Raw genomic sequence first — 16,569 nt, 5'->3', positions numbered from 1 at the left:
AATAGGAACTGGGAAGAAAGATAGAAGGAAAAAAATAAATTGAGGGAGGTTTACAATACATTCCTCATGTTAGGCTTTGCAAATTGGAAGGCAGTCATGTTTCCTTCACTGTGGACTGAAATTCAAGCATGGCTGTATCTAGCTTATACTAAATCTTAATTCCTGTACACCATTGTTTGGCATGCAGAAAGAATGTAACAGATTTGAGAAGCATTTGTGGAAGAAGAAGATGAATCTCTCTTGTGGGTCCTATCCTTTGCCAGGTGGGGTTCTGATTCAATGAAATTGGACCACATCAAGTTAGAAGATCAATTTCTATCTCCTAGTCATAAATCTTATTTCCAGGCAATGCTACATGAAGTCCTTCTTGTCTAATGTGAGTTTGCTCAGTTTCAGTATGCTCTAAATTCTTGGCAGCTCTGAATATTTTATTTCTTTACTTTCTCTTTTCTAATACAGGTAGTTCTCAACTTACAATCGCAACGGGGACTAGAACTTCTGTCATTAAACAATGAGATTGTTAAATGAGTCATGCCCAATTGTATGACTTTTTTTGCAGTTGTTGTTAGGCAGATCAAATGGTTGTTAAGCAAATACAGCTTTCTCCAGAGACTTTGCTTGTCAGAAACTCCCTGGGAAAGTTGTAAATGGCGATCATGTGACTCTGATAAGCTGCAAATATTGTAAATATATGATGGTTGCCAAGCACCCATGTTTTGATCATGTGACTGCATGGACACTGTCATAAGCCACTTTTTTCCAGCACTGTCACAACGCTGAATGTTCTTTAAATGAATGATCGTAAGTCAAGAATTACCTGTATGAATGGTCTAGTGATTACAAATACATAGAAGGCTTGAAATAAAGCTGCGCTAATAGGATGTTGATTACACACACACACACACACACACACATACACAATTTAAACTACCAGTCTGTTTTATTCCTTAAATGCTCAGCTGGCCTGAAATGTTCTGGTACCTCTCTCTGTCTCTCTCTCGCTTTCTCTCTGAGAGAAGATAATACAAAAGATTGCTAATCTAAAATTCTTCCTGTTTTGCATAATGCTTGAGTAGGACAATATTGTTATAGTGAGCTGCAAAAATACAGATCAGGGAGAGAGCATAATTGTTGCAATCCAATGCAATTGGAGCAGTATTGATTTATGTCACTCAGACACTACCCAGAAATAGGTGTTTTTAAATAAGACTTTTCAGCAAAACTTCAGGGATGCAATTAGCAAAAGAGTTATCAAACAAATAGGACATGCTAATTCATTACACCCCCTTTATTTCCCCTGCCTCCTTTTTTTTTAAAGCTGTTTGAAACTATTTTTTTTATACATATTGTACTGTGGTACTCATCTCCCTCTTGTGACACAATTGTATAATTACAGCTCTTGTGTACTGGAAATATAAGACTGAATTTATACTTTGTTCCAAGACTTAAAAAATTAAACAATATTGTATCATGAAACTATACATTTAGTTAATATTCTGCCAATATGAAAGAATATGACAGATTCAATGCTCTTTTACTTTCTCCATGATTTTTATTTTAACATCTCCCTTCCATTTCTAATCCAATGTGCTCTACTACCACTGTGATCTTGTCTCTGAAATTTGTGCATCCTTTTTTTTTTTGCTTCTATTGAACTTTGCCATGTCATCAATTCAGTTAAGGAGCTTCTAAGTTTTTGAAGCTTTTTCAGAAGAATCTGAATCTGAACTGCTTGTCTATCATAAATACTTCATGTGTTTTCAAATGCTGCTTGTTTATGAAGATCATTCTGGCTGTTCACCTGTCAGAATTAGTAGCAGTAAAATTGTCTCTCTGTGTTAGGGCAATCAAGGAAAGCGAGAAAAGGGAACTACAAACATAAAGGTGACAGATGCAAACAGCTTCATGCACATAATAGTCAATATTCTGTATTCACACTTACAATCTCAAATATGAGTTCCTCGACAATTTTTTTCTTTCTTTCTTGAGAAGGAAGACTAAGGCAAAGAGGTTCCACAAAAAATGAATGCTGAGAGAGACTTCAAAGGAAGAAAGGGGTAGCACAACATACCTGCTATGCATGGGAACCAAGAGCGTAGGGCAAGATGTTGAAATGAACAGGGAAAGGGTTTTTTTAAACGATGTCAAAACGTAAGGCTAGAATAGGGTTTAATAAGTGGAAGCAAGCTGAAAGCCAGCAGCATGGTATCCATCTCAATAACCATCATTTTTCTTCAGAACAGCCACCCAACATATTTTTTGTGTAAAATAGTACACAGGTTAAATGAATAAGAGGTAGGCATTTATTTTCCTGAAACTTTAATCTACTGTACTTTTAAGAACAAAATCTGCTGTTTGTGATGTAATATGACCAACAATTTTATTCAATTATATTGCTGTTTAGCATCAGTTAGTATCAAACAATACCTCAACTGGCCAAGACTGTGTGGTTTATGGTTTGCCTAAAGAATAACCAACCTATGTAAAATTCAGGTGATAATGTCTTGTTTGGAGATATTTATGCTTAGGGACAAAATTATTACTTGGACATTTCTCTTTATATTTGGTGTTGACTTTATTGCTTTTGTGCCATCAAGTCAGTCTTGATTCACAGCAACCACACAGACAGAATTTCTCAAGGGTTTTCTGGCTGCACCCTGACTCATTAGTTCTTTCAGTGGTATACCCATCACTATAATTGTGTTGATCCACCTTGATCTTCTCTTTCCTTTTAACTTTGCTAGTCTTATAGACTTCTCAAGAAAGCATCATGTGTCCAGAATAGCATACTTTGAGCCTATTTATTTCAAGAGTCTCAAGGGAGAACTCTAGAATGATTTATTTCATGATTCTATTTATCCATGGAATTCTCAAGAGGCTTCTTCGACACCAGCATCCAGAAACATTTATATTCTTTTTGTTTTGCTTCTTCAAAATATATTGCTTACATAATTCTAAATACCTATAAAGCATTTGAATATTTTTCCATTATTGTTACTTCACCCAGTGCTAACCTGCAGCAAATGTTAATAGTCAATCCTAGAGAGCAAAATCTTTAATATCCACCATTTCAATTTTTTAGTTGTCTTATCTAAGTCGGATTACCTAACTTTGATCGTTTATTTAATTTTCTTTATATTTACTCTTGTTTTTTCTTCAATGTAGTCTTCAACTATTGTCAATAGAGTTTGCAGATCATTTGCATTTTCAGCTATCAAGGTAGCATCATCCATATGGTGCACGTTTTTGATGCTTTTTTCTCCAACACTCATTTTCTTTCAAACCAGCCTCCTTTAACCTATATTTAGCATATAAATTGAGCAAATAAAAGGAGAGTATTCAGCCTTGTCTCTTTCTTCTGCCTATTTGTTTTGCGATGTTCCATCCAGTCTATGATTTCCGGTTTTATGTATTACACTTTTGTTTATCATATTCCTCAGACACTGCCTTTTTTATATAGCCAGGAACTAGATTTCTCTTTTCTAAAACTCTATGGTAGCTATATTACTCCTGACTTGTTAACTTCTTACTGCTGTATCAGCATATTCTTTTCTGTAGCCTGGCACATAATTTCAATTGACTTTCATGGATGTGAGTATGCTCTGCTATCAGCATAATGGCCATCAGATATATTTGGATGGCATCCTTAAGATGTCCTGGGCACTGTGATCTGTCTTAGTTCAGCAACATTATTTAATGCTCCCCAAGGCTTGCTTCAATGATCCTTTCCCCTTGTTGCGTGAAGAACAAAGAATTCACTTATTAGAGAAAAAAATGCTGCAGATTTTGAAGGGATAACATTTGGGAAGGAATTAGTGACATCTTTAAGAGCTGTGATAGCACAGTGGTTAGAATGCAGCATTGCAGGCTGACTCTGCCCACTGCCAGGAGTTCGATCCTGACCTGCTCAAGGTTGACTCAGCCTTCCATCTTTCTGAGGTCGGTAAAATGAGGACCCAGATTGTTGAGAGCAATATGCTGACATTTGTAAACTGACCAGAGAGTGCTGTAAAGCACTATGGAGTGGTATATAAGTGGTATAAGTGCTATTACTATTACTATCTTTACCTGAACATGAAGTCCATTTTGCTTTCACTGGCTCCTATTTTAGTAACAAGGACTCATCTGTGTTAGTTTCCAGCAAGCAATGCTCCCCTCTCAAACCAGTGTTCATGGGAATATAGCACAGGCTGCTTTCTTATTCCACTTTGATTTCTAAGTTGTTAGGTAGTGGAGAACCTATAATTTCAGCTCTGCCCCAAGAAAAAGATATGGTGCTTTTCAGTCAACTTTGAGCCTGTGGATAAGATGGACCCATCCAGACAGCTTTAATTAGGTAATTTGCCATCACTTTCTTAGTGATGTTTTCCTCAACTTCTCTAGCTAGCCTACATCCCTTGGATTCTCTGGCATCTCTTATCCAAGCACTAACCAGACTGATTCTGCTCACAGCCTAGACAAGATCAGTCAGGTGTGATTACCCATGAAGCTCTACTCATAAAGCAGATGCTCTATCACTATCTTTTCCTTATAAATAATGTACCCTCAAATCAATTTTTAAATCTGTGGCTCTTGTGCCTTGATGTTCCTATTGCTTCAGGCATGATGGAAATGGTATTTATCTTTTATTTTAATGCTACTCTTAGTGCCAAAGGAGGCCAGAGACTGTGTACAAAACAACCCTCTTCAAGTTAAAATTATATTTAGAATTAAATATAATTTTAACTCAAAGAGGGTTGTTTTGTACACAATCTCTGGACTCCTTTGGCACGAAAATTAGCCTCCTTTGGCATGAAAATTAGCCTCAAAATCCTTGATTCAAAATATGTCTTTTTCAAACATAGAAAAGAAAAAAAAGCAAGGTGTTACAAACTGTTTAAAATGCACTAGCTGCATTTTAAAAATCTTGTGCCCAGAGAATTTGTATTGCAGTGAAGTCTGTCAAGATCCTTCTGTGTCTTGAACTATCTTTTGAAGTGTTGGCTATTCCTACCAGCTTAGTGTCATCTGCAAATTTGATGAGTTACCCTTCTATCCCCTCATCTAAATCATTTATAAATATATTGAAGAATGCTGGGTAAGACAGAGCCTTGTGGTACCCCATTGCATACTTCTCTCCATGAAGATACAGTTCTGTTGAGTGTGGTTGGTCAATCAGTTATGAATCCATCTGGCAGTGATGCTGTTTAACCTACATTTTTTATCTTATTAAGCAGTAGTTGTGGTCTTCTTTATCAAATCCCTTACTGAAGTCCAAGTAAATTATATCCACAGAATTTTGCTAGTCCACTAATTTGTTACATTGTCAAAGAATGCAATAAGATTTATCTCGCATGATCTGTTTTTGACAAACCCATGTTGGCTTCTGGTTATTACTTTATTTGCCTGTAGGTGTTCACAGATACATTACTTGATTATCTTTTCCAAAATCTTCGGAGGTATTGATATCAGGCTGATAGGTCTGTAGTTTCATGGTTCCATCTTTTTTCCTTTTTTGAAGATGAAAACTACATCAGCTCTTTTCTAGTCATCTGGTAGTTGCCTGGTGCTCCAGGATCTTTGAAAGATATGGTTCAGTGGCCTTTCTTCATGGGCCTCCATTTAGAGAAATCTACTTTGCAAAAAAGAATCTTTGTCTACACAGTTGAATATGTAGATGTTCTGTATGAGCAAGAACCTAGCATTTTCTAAATGCCCTGTTTAATGGGTAGCCTGATCAGAAAGATTTTCTTTGCTGAGCTTCACACAGTGTCCTTAAGAACCCGTAGGAGGAAGAGTCTGATGTGATTAATGTCAAGACAAAGGTGATTCAGCACAACAACCCCAATTAACCTTTGAATATTTAGGAACTCAAAGGAAGCTGGTGGTTGTTTCTAAAACTAAGAAGACAATGACAGATACTGCTTTAATGAAACAATCAGAATGATGATGAAACCATATAATTTATTCATTTACTTAAAATAATAATTGTAGCTTCACATGCTTTCCAGAGGTTTTTGGGGTAGGCTGCAATCCATGAGATAAAATAACAGAGTAAAACAAGTAAAAGAAACAATGAGTTAATTTAAACTATTCAGTCATTTTGAAAAATATAATATAGGAAGGACTAAGATCCAAAATCTTGGAAACCAGTTTGGATATTATTCATCAAATGTATTGGTGGCCTATAAGCCAAAATTCTGGATTCATGGAGATGCATTAACATGTTTTTTTGTTAATTTTGTTTAAAATATAAAAAGTTTCAAGCAACTTTAATTCAAGCAGTACAACTCAAGCAACTTTAACATGAGGCTAGATCAATATAGTCTTAGTGACGATTACTAAAGAAAGAAAGAAAGAATTCAGCAAGATATTTCACAGCAGGTAGATCAGAGATTTCTGCTCTTTAATCTACATTGGATGGAACCCTTTATATTCCTCGGGAATCTTACAGTTCTAACTTTGTAAGAGGGGAAGAAAGAAGAGGAAGAGTTAATCCAAAATATCCAGAAACAGAGGACAAGGATGAAATCGAGACTCGTCAGTAACATCTACAGTAAGAACTCCATCAGTAAGAAGATATAGTGCCTTTCTTCTTCAGTCTTCCTTTCACCATCTCCCTCCTCTCACTTTTGATTTGGATCTTCATTATTAATTATATATATTGCCTATTGTGTTTTCTTTTAGCCAGGAGCAAATGGCTTCCTTCAGATCCTCAGATCATATCAGAAGGATTATATGCAATAGCGGTGGTACTCAGTTTCTCAAGGATTGCTTACATTCTCCCAGCCAATGAAAGCTTTGGTCCTCTCCAGATTTCTTTGGGAAGAACTGTGAAAGACATCTTCAAGTTCATGGTCATCTTTATCATGGTGTTTCTCGCCTTCATGATTGGAATGTTCAACCTTTACTCATACTACCTAGGTGCAAAATATAACCCAGCATTTACAACGTGAGTATCTACTGCATGGGTTTTGACTCCCCAGACTGCTGTTATGTGTATTCTATAGAATTACAGACTATATGTATTCCAGCATTGTTTGGAACATTATTGTGGGTAATATCCAGTTTATTTTGCACTCAACACATTCCAAGCCAACCCCTCTATCTAGATCAGACCAATACATGTCACTCTGTTCAGCTAGCATATATAGTTTGATATTTATATATTAGACATCAGCAAACATCAAAACAGTTTAATTGATAAAATGAGATCAAAGGAACACAAAAACAAGGAGACATAAATAGTACCAACCATTATATCTTCTATCTATCTATCTATCTATCTATCTATCTATCTATCTATCTATCTATCTATCTATCTATCTATCTATCTATCTATATCTCAAAAGGCAAAGAAACACTGTTGTAGGAAATTATCAATGCCAATCCTAAAGGAAGATAGCAGCAACAGAATAGAGATGGAAAATAGGGCATCAGAAGATATATCCTGCACCATTAAAGAAACAATTTGGTGGACGGAGATGATATGTCCTAATATGCATATCCTTTTCAGATATCAAATGTTATACCATTTTACTGTTAATCGGGTATTCTATAGTGCTTCAAGGAAAGCTATAACATTTTGAGAATGAGGGAATTATTTACCCCAGGGCTTGAGATATAATATATAATATAATGCAATGCAATGTAATATAATAACATAACAACATAATGTAATGTAATGCAATGCAATGTAGTAACATAACAACATAATGTAATGTAATGTAATGCAATGCAATACAATACAAAGCAATACAAAGCAATACAAAGCAATACAAAGCAATACAATAATATAACATAATATAACATAATAATATATAAAAAACAAATACATAACATAATGTAATGTATTAGCACAGCAAAAGTCATTTCTCAATGAAGGTGCTTAACAAAAGCTGCATGCCATTGCTGATATATCTATTTCTATCTTTCCCCAAACCATTATTCCATCTATTCTAGAATAATTTGCAGTGCCCATCTATATGACAGGTCAGTTTTCTCACAGGTTGGTGTTTTTTGTAACTTATAGGATCAGCCACATGGCCCTTAGAGGGAACTTAGATCCAACCTCATCATTAAAAAGTTTAAAAAAGAAAATGCTCACAAAGCCAGGAAGCCTTACAAAATCTCTTGTGTTCTTGCAAAAGCACAGTGTGAGCATGCATTATGATATGCTTTAGATTGTTCAGCACTGATTATAGGCTATTTTGGAGTTAAATCTTTTATAAAAGTTGAAAAGTGACAAACTTGTAGCTGGCTGTGAAGAAGGTGATGACCTCTACGCCAACACAGGTCCATAGGACTTTGCTGTAATGAATTCACTAGATCATAATCACATGAAATACCTTAAAATTTCTTTTAAGGGAAGGAGAGAAGGGAGGAGGAGGGAGGAGGGAGAGAAGAGAGCTATTTGGAACTGGCCTCCCATCTATTTATATCTTGACTAGGTCACCCCATGTTTTGTACTATATTAATGCAACCGCCTGTGTATGCCTACATATAAGGCGAGGGTTTCCACGACAGTGCCATGCCTTGAAAAAAGGCAGCATCAGACTTTCAGCAGCCAATATTCCCTTAATTTATTCTCCAGTGTGCACGTATTCTTTCTGACAGCTGTTGCAAGTGGAAAATAGCATCTAATCCTGTAATTAAAGACTGCTCCCTAAAGAAGATGCATAAGGGAGCAGATTTGCAGTTACAACTGTCATTTTGTGGGGGGGGGAACCTTCTTATTGCTGCAGTTCATCATTCTAAAAATGATTTGGGGAATTCCAGTTTGTATGTATGGCAAGCTGATTTCTGGTCATTAAGTAATTAAGTATAAAACAACAAATATAGTCTGTGAGGACTTCTTTGCTTTTTTTTATGGTCAAGAAATATCATATCAACAACTTTGTTCCTGGAATTTGCATACAGAACTTTATATCCTGGATGAGAAATAACATAAGAGACATGTCTCCTGAAACATAAAGTTCTATATATATGTTACATAATCTCCAAAGAGAAAGATAGATAGGCATTAGATTAGATTTTGCCCAATTTACCAGACTGTGCAAAAACTTCATTTTCATCACTTGGCTTGTTTGTCACCCTAATATCTTCTCCACACCCCATTAGAAAACACCAACATGCATGCATATTTAAATATTTAAAATTAAATATTTATATTTACATTTTTAAATATATTTCCATCTATTTCTGATATTTGATTTGATATTCATGACATCAGATAATTTGGAACAAATGAACAACAGTAGCATCATCTACAATAATTTAATCCTAAATAAAAACAGAACAGGGAGTATATATTAAAATTGGGAATTACTTGTTAGGCAAAAAATAATGTTAAATATCTCTGACATGGGATTAAGCTGTCTGAAATCCATGGAAATCAATGGCTTATGTGTACCTTATTTGGTATGAAATGGACACTAGAATAGTATATACCAGTGATGACGAACCTTTTAAAGACCGAGTGCCCAAATTGCAACCCAAAACCCACTTATGTATCATCGGATGCCAGGTAGGCATGGCCCATTTGGTGCGTGTGGCTCATTGGGTGGGCGTGGCTGTGGTGGTAATGGCAGGCTGGGTGGGACTAAAAAGTTCAATCAATTCCAACTTTGTGAGATCTTTTTTTTCCCACGAGAAGTTGAAATTGATTGATTGAACTTTTTTTTTTTTTTGCACACGGTGGCAGAGGCCTAAAGCGAAAAGGTTTTATAAAACCCAGCTGAAGACCTAGGACTGGGGCGATGGCACGCGTGCCCACAGAGAGAGCTCTGAGTGACATCTGTGGCACGCGTGCCATAGGTTTGCCACCATGGGTATATGTTAAGCTAAGTTAGAATAGCAAGAATAAACATGATCAGCAAGCATTTAGGATAAGATAGCACAGCTCAGAGATATTTCTGAAAAAAGTAATGTCTCGGCATCCAGCAGTCTATCTTACGATCCCCAAATGACCATACAGATTAGCCAGCAGAGGCTTATCCCAAATAATAATTGAATATTAGTAACATCATTCTTGCTTGAATAGCCTTTATTGACCTGTATATTTACAACTTAAATTTATTTCCTATATAGTGACAATAAATAAAGATATATGGTAATAGTATATACTATTATATATACTATATAATAGTATATACTATTACAATATATAATAGAAAATAAGAAGACAGTAAAAAAAATAGAAGCTAAAAAACTATTGTCATCAAATATGATAAAGTACCATTTTTTTTCTTCTGTTCAATTATGTCCAATTTTCACAGGCCAGCAGTTTTCTTGGCAAGGTTTTTCAGAAGTGATTTGCCATTGCCTCCTTCCTAAGACTGAGAAAAAGTGATTGGCCCAAGGTCACCCAGTGGACTTTGTGCCCAAAACAAGACTAGAACTCACTGTTTCCCAGTTTCTAGCCCGATGCCTTAACTGGCTCTCGATATGCCTATAAAACACCTTAATTAATAGAATCCCTAAGCATTAAAGTATGATTTTAATATGCACTTTTAAAACACATATTTAATATTTAAGCCCATTGATTGATAAGTAATTTATTAAATTCTTTAATAAATTAAGGTTACAGGTCAGCCCCATAAATCTAGCAATATTACAGAGTAAAAATGGTGCAATGTTCAGTTAAATTTGAAGCTCCTTAAGCACCCTCTTGATCTCCACATTCAGCATGCTGTTTCAAAAAAAATTTGCTCCTTGCCAGGTCATTTTTGGATCCTTATCTTCAAGTAGACATTATACATGTAGGTCATTTGGAGCATTCAGAATCAGTAAGATCTTCAGATATGAAAGACATCCTGGACTTTATTTGGATACTCAGACTGGAGGTTGACAGATTGGCACCATAGAGGCTATCGTAGCAAAGTTCCATGAGTATGTGCAGCTAACAGTATAGAAGAAAATAGGCAATCACAATTTCTAAAAAACATGTCTCCATATGTGGAGAGTCTCTCCTTACATGGGATGATCTTAGATGAGCCCTCAGGATTGCTGATGGGGAATATCAAAGCAAGCAACTCTGCAATATTTGGGGAGAGTAAATTTAAGATATTGAGCTATTTGTGGGTTACCCCTAGGGCAGGGGTAGGCAACCTCGGCTCTTTTATGACTCGTGGACTTCAACTCCCAGAATTCCTGAGTCAACTATGCTGACTCAGGAATTCTGGGAGTTGAAGTCCACGAGTCATAAAAGAGCCGAGGTTGCCTACCCCTGCCCTAGGGGATTCACTACCATGTTTGCAGAAATTCTCAGTTGATCTTCCTGCCTGCCCTTATGATTTAGTTTGTGTTTCAGGATCCCTCGTGTGGTCATATCTCATTCCCAGAAGCATCTGAGAAGAAAGCTCACAAGGCATCATTTTCTGCTCTATCCTAATTTTCCAGGGCAATGAAAAGAATCTGCCAATCTTAGCAGGGTCAGCTTTTCTGGTAGGAAATTTAATTTTAGCTACATGTTATACATCGTCTTTAAAACATGGATTAGATAGATCTGAGCAGAGATGCCTTTCTCGCCCTAATTCTGCTCTGCAAGGAAAAGATTTGACTGCAAAGAATTTAATGACGGTTGAAATATATTGTGCAGAATATTGGGACGCATGTAAGAAGTAGGCTTCCAATTTCCATTTGACTTAAAAAAACAAAAACTCCAGAGATACTTAAAACAAGTCAATGGGTTAAAGGTATGCCCATTGGAATTAATTTATGTATTTAATTTATATTGCTGCCCACCTCAGTGATTCTGGGTGGCTTACAGTTCAGTTCAGGTTTTGGGGTCTTTTGAGAACTCCATAATCTTTGTTATGTTGCAGTTCAGTTATAAATGATAATCCAAATATAAGAGGAAGACAGAACAAAAGATCCTACTTAATCTTACTGGGGTCAGTGATATGTTCATCATCATATTTGTAGTGTAGTACTGCTATCTGCATGCAATATTCAGTGGATGGATTTCTACTTATCAGATAATCATTAATAGCATCCATATAAATGTTGAGTAATAAGGGGGCAAAAATGCAGCCTTGCTTGATCCTTCTCTTGGTAAGGCAGACTCAGATATTTGATCTCCTATATGACTTCTTATCTTCAGTCTAGTATTTTCCTGCATTTTATAAACGAGGTAAGCAATTGTTGGTCAACTGATAAAATTTTGAGCTTATTTATTTCTGAAGATACTGTTCAAGGTCAGTTTAAGTGCAGCATAAAGAATAGATTTTGGGTGTGCTGTGTATTTATCCATAGATCTGCAGTCAGCATAGGAAAGATCCAAAATGCTCCTCCTGGGAGATGTTTTATCAATCTGTCTGCATAGAAAATTTCTTCCCACTTTGCTGAGGGAATATGAGAAATTGAGCATGAAGCTCTGAGTGCCTGCAAATGGGCCCTAATCCCCAGAAAGTGGAAGAGTTATTTGATTTTGCTGCTGTAACAGCTGGTTCCACATAGTATTATAGCATCCCTTATTTTGGGTGTAATCAGCTGTTTTAAAAGCATTTTTATTGCAAGATTAGTTGGGTGGGCACTTGCAAAGTATTCATCTTGTAAGAATGATAAACAGCTATCAGCTTTCTCTTAGCCTTGATTCAGTTCTGATCAAATCAGGAACTTCTGTCAGGGACATACAAGTACTGCTCATTTCTTTCTTTCCCAACTTGTTTGCTAAACTTCAAAGTCACTGTAACAAAGCCTCATAATATGCCAGTGTGTTAACACTTATTTATTTATTAAACTTATTCACTTGCATGTGACTCTGGGCAGGGTATACAATTAAAACTAAGTAATTGATGTACCATTATCAGTTGAACAGTTAAAAGGTATTAAAGTTAGAAGTTATTAAAGTTATTAAAAACAGAATTGCAAGGAATAGAGAAGAATGCATTCAAGGTTATACCAATGATTTAATAAGCTGTTCATTTCCATGGGATCCTCAGCCTGATGACAAAAACAAATTGACCAAACTCATGTCACGTAGAATGATATTTTAAAGGGTGCATCCCTCAGCAGAAAAAAAACCCTTTCCTCCTGGGTCCCCCCAAAGGAAGTTCCTTGACTAATAGGACCCCACAAGATGACTCTCTTGCTGGATTTGATAGGACATGTGGTTGGGATCCACCAAATGCAAGTCCCTGGAAGATGGCGTTTGCAGCATACCTTCTCTGCCAGATCTAATGGGGTGGGCTGTTATAATTTGGGGAGTGGCAGTCCCTCAGATAACCCATGTCCCATGTCATAAAGGTCTTTATAGAATTGGACCCAGAAGGAAACTGGCAGCTAATGCAGCCTACGGAGCAGAGGTGTAACATATGTTTTTCTGGGAGCACAGATAAATGCCCACACCACTTAATTTTGAATCAGCTGAAGCTTCAAGATACTTTTCAAGGGCAGCCCCATGTAGAGCACATTACTGTAGTCCATTCAGGAGGTGATCAGTGCATGAATAACTTAAAACAGGGGTCCCCAACCCTTGGTCTGTGGACCAGTACCGGGCCACAGCATGCCAGCAACACAAACAAGCAAAGGCCCATCCACGAGATGCAGGCAGCACACAAAACAACGCACCCTCCGGTCTGTGGAAAAACCTCTCCACGGAACTGATCCCTGGTGCCCAAAAGGTTGGGGACCTCTGACTTAGAGTTGTGCTCTAAGATCCAGGAACCCTAACCCTAACCCTTTTTAAACAGGATTCAGGAGTCCAGAAGTTGATTGCACACTGGGTCTGTTCGGAGCAGCATAATCCCAACTTAGCTATTTATCTATTTTAAATGACCTAATCAAGATGATTTTTTCTGAATTCAGGCTTCATAAGGACATCAATTTTCTTTTATCATCTCAGTCATGAGATGGACACTCACCTTCCTTTCAGGATGAGGAACATTCCTTGAATCTTGCCCCATTGGAGTTAACTCAAAGAGCAATGATACATTGTCATTTTCTAAATAACTATCCATCTTAAATCTATGAGGTTGAGAAAGCTGGCCACATAATCTAAAGTACTCATAATCCTATCTGCCCAATATGTATTGTATATTCCCCTGGATAGTATTCGCTTATATCCATATTCAGTAGGTCTAAGCTATTGAATGTCTTGGCAACATTCAGACCCTTATAATTATTTCTGAAGTCTTTAAAACTACCCTCTAGCAAGGAAAATACTTGGTCTTAATTGGGAGCTGGTGGAATCATTATTAGAATGATATGTGTCCCATAGGCAGCTAATTAAAAGCTTAGTATTAGAGAGCAGATATATACATTCACTATCAATAAACTGCATCAATTAAATTTAATTAATGCTGTAAGTGCATACTTTCTGGCTGGTGATAGTACAGCTTAACACATGTGCACAAAGCTTGGTAGACTGCTCCCTTACCTATATTCACAGATGCTAGCATGGAGACTGCATAATATTCCATCTCCATGTATTTCTCCCTGCACCAGATCTCCTGCAGGAATACAACACTAAAATCTGTTATATTATAATTAAAGGTGGGGTTCTTGTGCTATAAACTGCTTCCTGCTATATTCCAGGAAATCATTTCAAAGAAGGGATTGAGCCACTGAGGTTCAGTGGGTTTCTTCTACCTCTTTGGAGATTGGTGGATTTATAGGGGTTTGCTCCATCCAAAAGAAACCATTGTCTCATGTGCTGGACAACTGGTAAGGCTCCTTTTTACAGTCTAAAGAGAAACATCTCTCTTGTTTATTTGGAATCTTGCCATATCTCTCCCATCAGGCTTGTCCTCTGGTTCTGTCCTCTGTTTAGTATTTCTGTTGGGGCCTCAGAGTCCTCTTTGTTACTACAGCTTTCTGTTACCATGCCCTGCATTTGATGAATGTCAAACCATGTTACCTGAGAAAATTTCCTGGGGGTCTTCTATTGTCTCGTTCTGCATCTCTGTTCTTTGTATACCCTCCCCCTCAACACTTTGAATAGTCAGACAAATCAGATCCATTAATTTGAAGACTTTTAAAAATGTCATTTCACTGTGTTGATACATCAATAAGTCCCATCTAATGTTCCTCCTCTGTAAAGATCTGGGCTTTTCTCATCTTCTCTATTCTCTGAGCCATGGAAGAATGGTTCATTTTAATTTCTCTAATATGAAGCTATTATATCTTCTTCTTTTTTTTATTAGCAGGCAACCTGAGATTTGTTCTCACAATATTTTATTATATTGTTAGTTGACATAACTTTGGAATGCTTATTGTTAATTGATATGATCTCTTTTAAGTGTTTCTGTTCCACAGATGGCTATTATTAATGTACATTTTAAAGCCTCTGCTCTGTGATGAATTTCATTTTGCTCAAATTGACCAAATTAAACTCCCCCCCCCTTCATCTATTCCTCTGTCTTGTTCATCTTATTCTTCCTTTCTCTCCTTACGTAAGACATATTTAACCTTCTCATTTTGGCTAAGATCAAATGTATCTTGTTTATCATTTGAACTTGAAAAGATATGCACTTGAAAAGAAAAATAAATAAAACAGTACTAAATGGATTGAGCCATTGGTCAGAAAAAGTTTGCCTATCTCAAAGAAGATGCCATTACAGGTGTCTCCTTGTGGTTGGGATGGGTTATAGTTCACAATAGTCTGAAGATGAAAGATAGAGGGCGGTTATTAAAGATGTAAAACAGACAATGACTTGAATATTAGTACAACATGCTAAATTCAGATGGTTTTGTGAACCTCAGTTTACTTCAATTCATAATAAATAAACTGTTGAATTAGCTGAAGTAGCTACCCTTCTGGACATGCTACTGCCATTGACTACTCAACCACGGTGACAACCATGGTGACATCTGGGGGTGAAGTACCAGATGGGGCTACAGCTATTGATGCAATAACTGCTATTGAAGTCTGGAAGGCTTTGCAAATAGTAGCTGAGTTACGAGTCCTTTGCACAATTTCCACTTTCTGGATATAATGGAACCTTGTGGGCATTTGGCGTTTTGTACTGAATGAGAAAAAAGATCCTTAGAGATTTGCTATAAGGCTGTGGTTTTATCTCTGTGGTTGGAATGAGATAAAAAGCATGAGCTGAGCTATTTTCCACGCAAAGCCATGGAGATTGTTTCCCATCCCAAGCTAGAAAACACCCTTTTCCAAATCTGTTTCCATTCTCTTTTGTGTTTCGGCAGATTTCAAAAGTTGTAAAAAGATCTTGTCTTCAGGGTACAAATGAAAGCCGTCCAGATTCACATTTCTAATCCCAAAAATGTGTCTCAGTGATACCCCTAAATAAGACTATATTGAAGGAGGATAGATTTGCAAAATCAAATTCCACATTTCCACAGCTTGAAGACCAACAGCTATCATCTAGACCAGGGGTATCAAACTGCCGGCCCACATGAGGAAACTGTGCCCACCCCGTTGCCAGCAATGGGGAAAAAGTTCCGATACGCCGTGCAACGTCACATGATGTCACGAGTTGGACATGTCTGATCTAGACTAAATCTCTAAGTTAACCTTTCCTAGTATAGCATTTTTGGGAGCTTTTAAGGAGGCATTTCCAACATTCCCAACCAACAAAACATTGGTTACAATCAAACATATCAAGAGACCCTCAGATTAGGATA

At 36.8% G+C, this 16,569-nt stretch overlaps 1 protein-coding gene across 1 annotated transcript in view; it reads left to right on the top strand.

Annotated features, from left to right (window-relative positions):
• Positions 1 to 16,569, top strand: part of TRPC7 (transient receptor potential cation channel subfamily C member 7) — a 147,814-nt gene that overhangs the window by 101,382 nt on the left and 29,863 nt on the right. Inside the window, exon 6 of the mRNA XM_015826952.1 lies at positions 6,667 to 6,931. Within this exon, the coding sequence (XP_015682438.1) occupies positions 6,667 to 6,931 (265 nt within the window). The remainder of the gene's footprint in view (positions 1 to 6,666; positions 6,932 to 16,569) is intronic.

The sequence above is a fragment of the Protobothrops mucrosquamatus genome, unplaced genomic scaffold (genome assembly GCF_001527695.2).
Source record: "Protobothrops mucrosquamatus isolate PMUCROS unplaced genomic scaffold, P.Mucros_1.0 scaffold3401, whole genome shotgun sequence".
Classification (NCBI taxonomy): Eukaryota; Metazoa; Chordata; class Lepidosauria; order Squamata; family Viperidae; genus Protobothrops; species Protobothrops mucrosquamatus.
The sequence above is the reverse complement of the archived record's forward strand: the minus strand, read 5'-3'. Positions and strand labels throughout refer to the sequence as shown.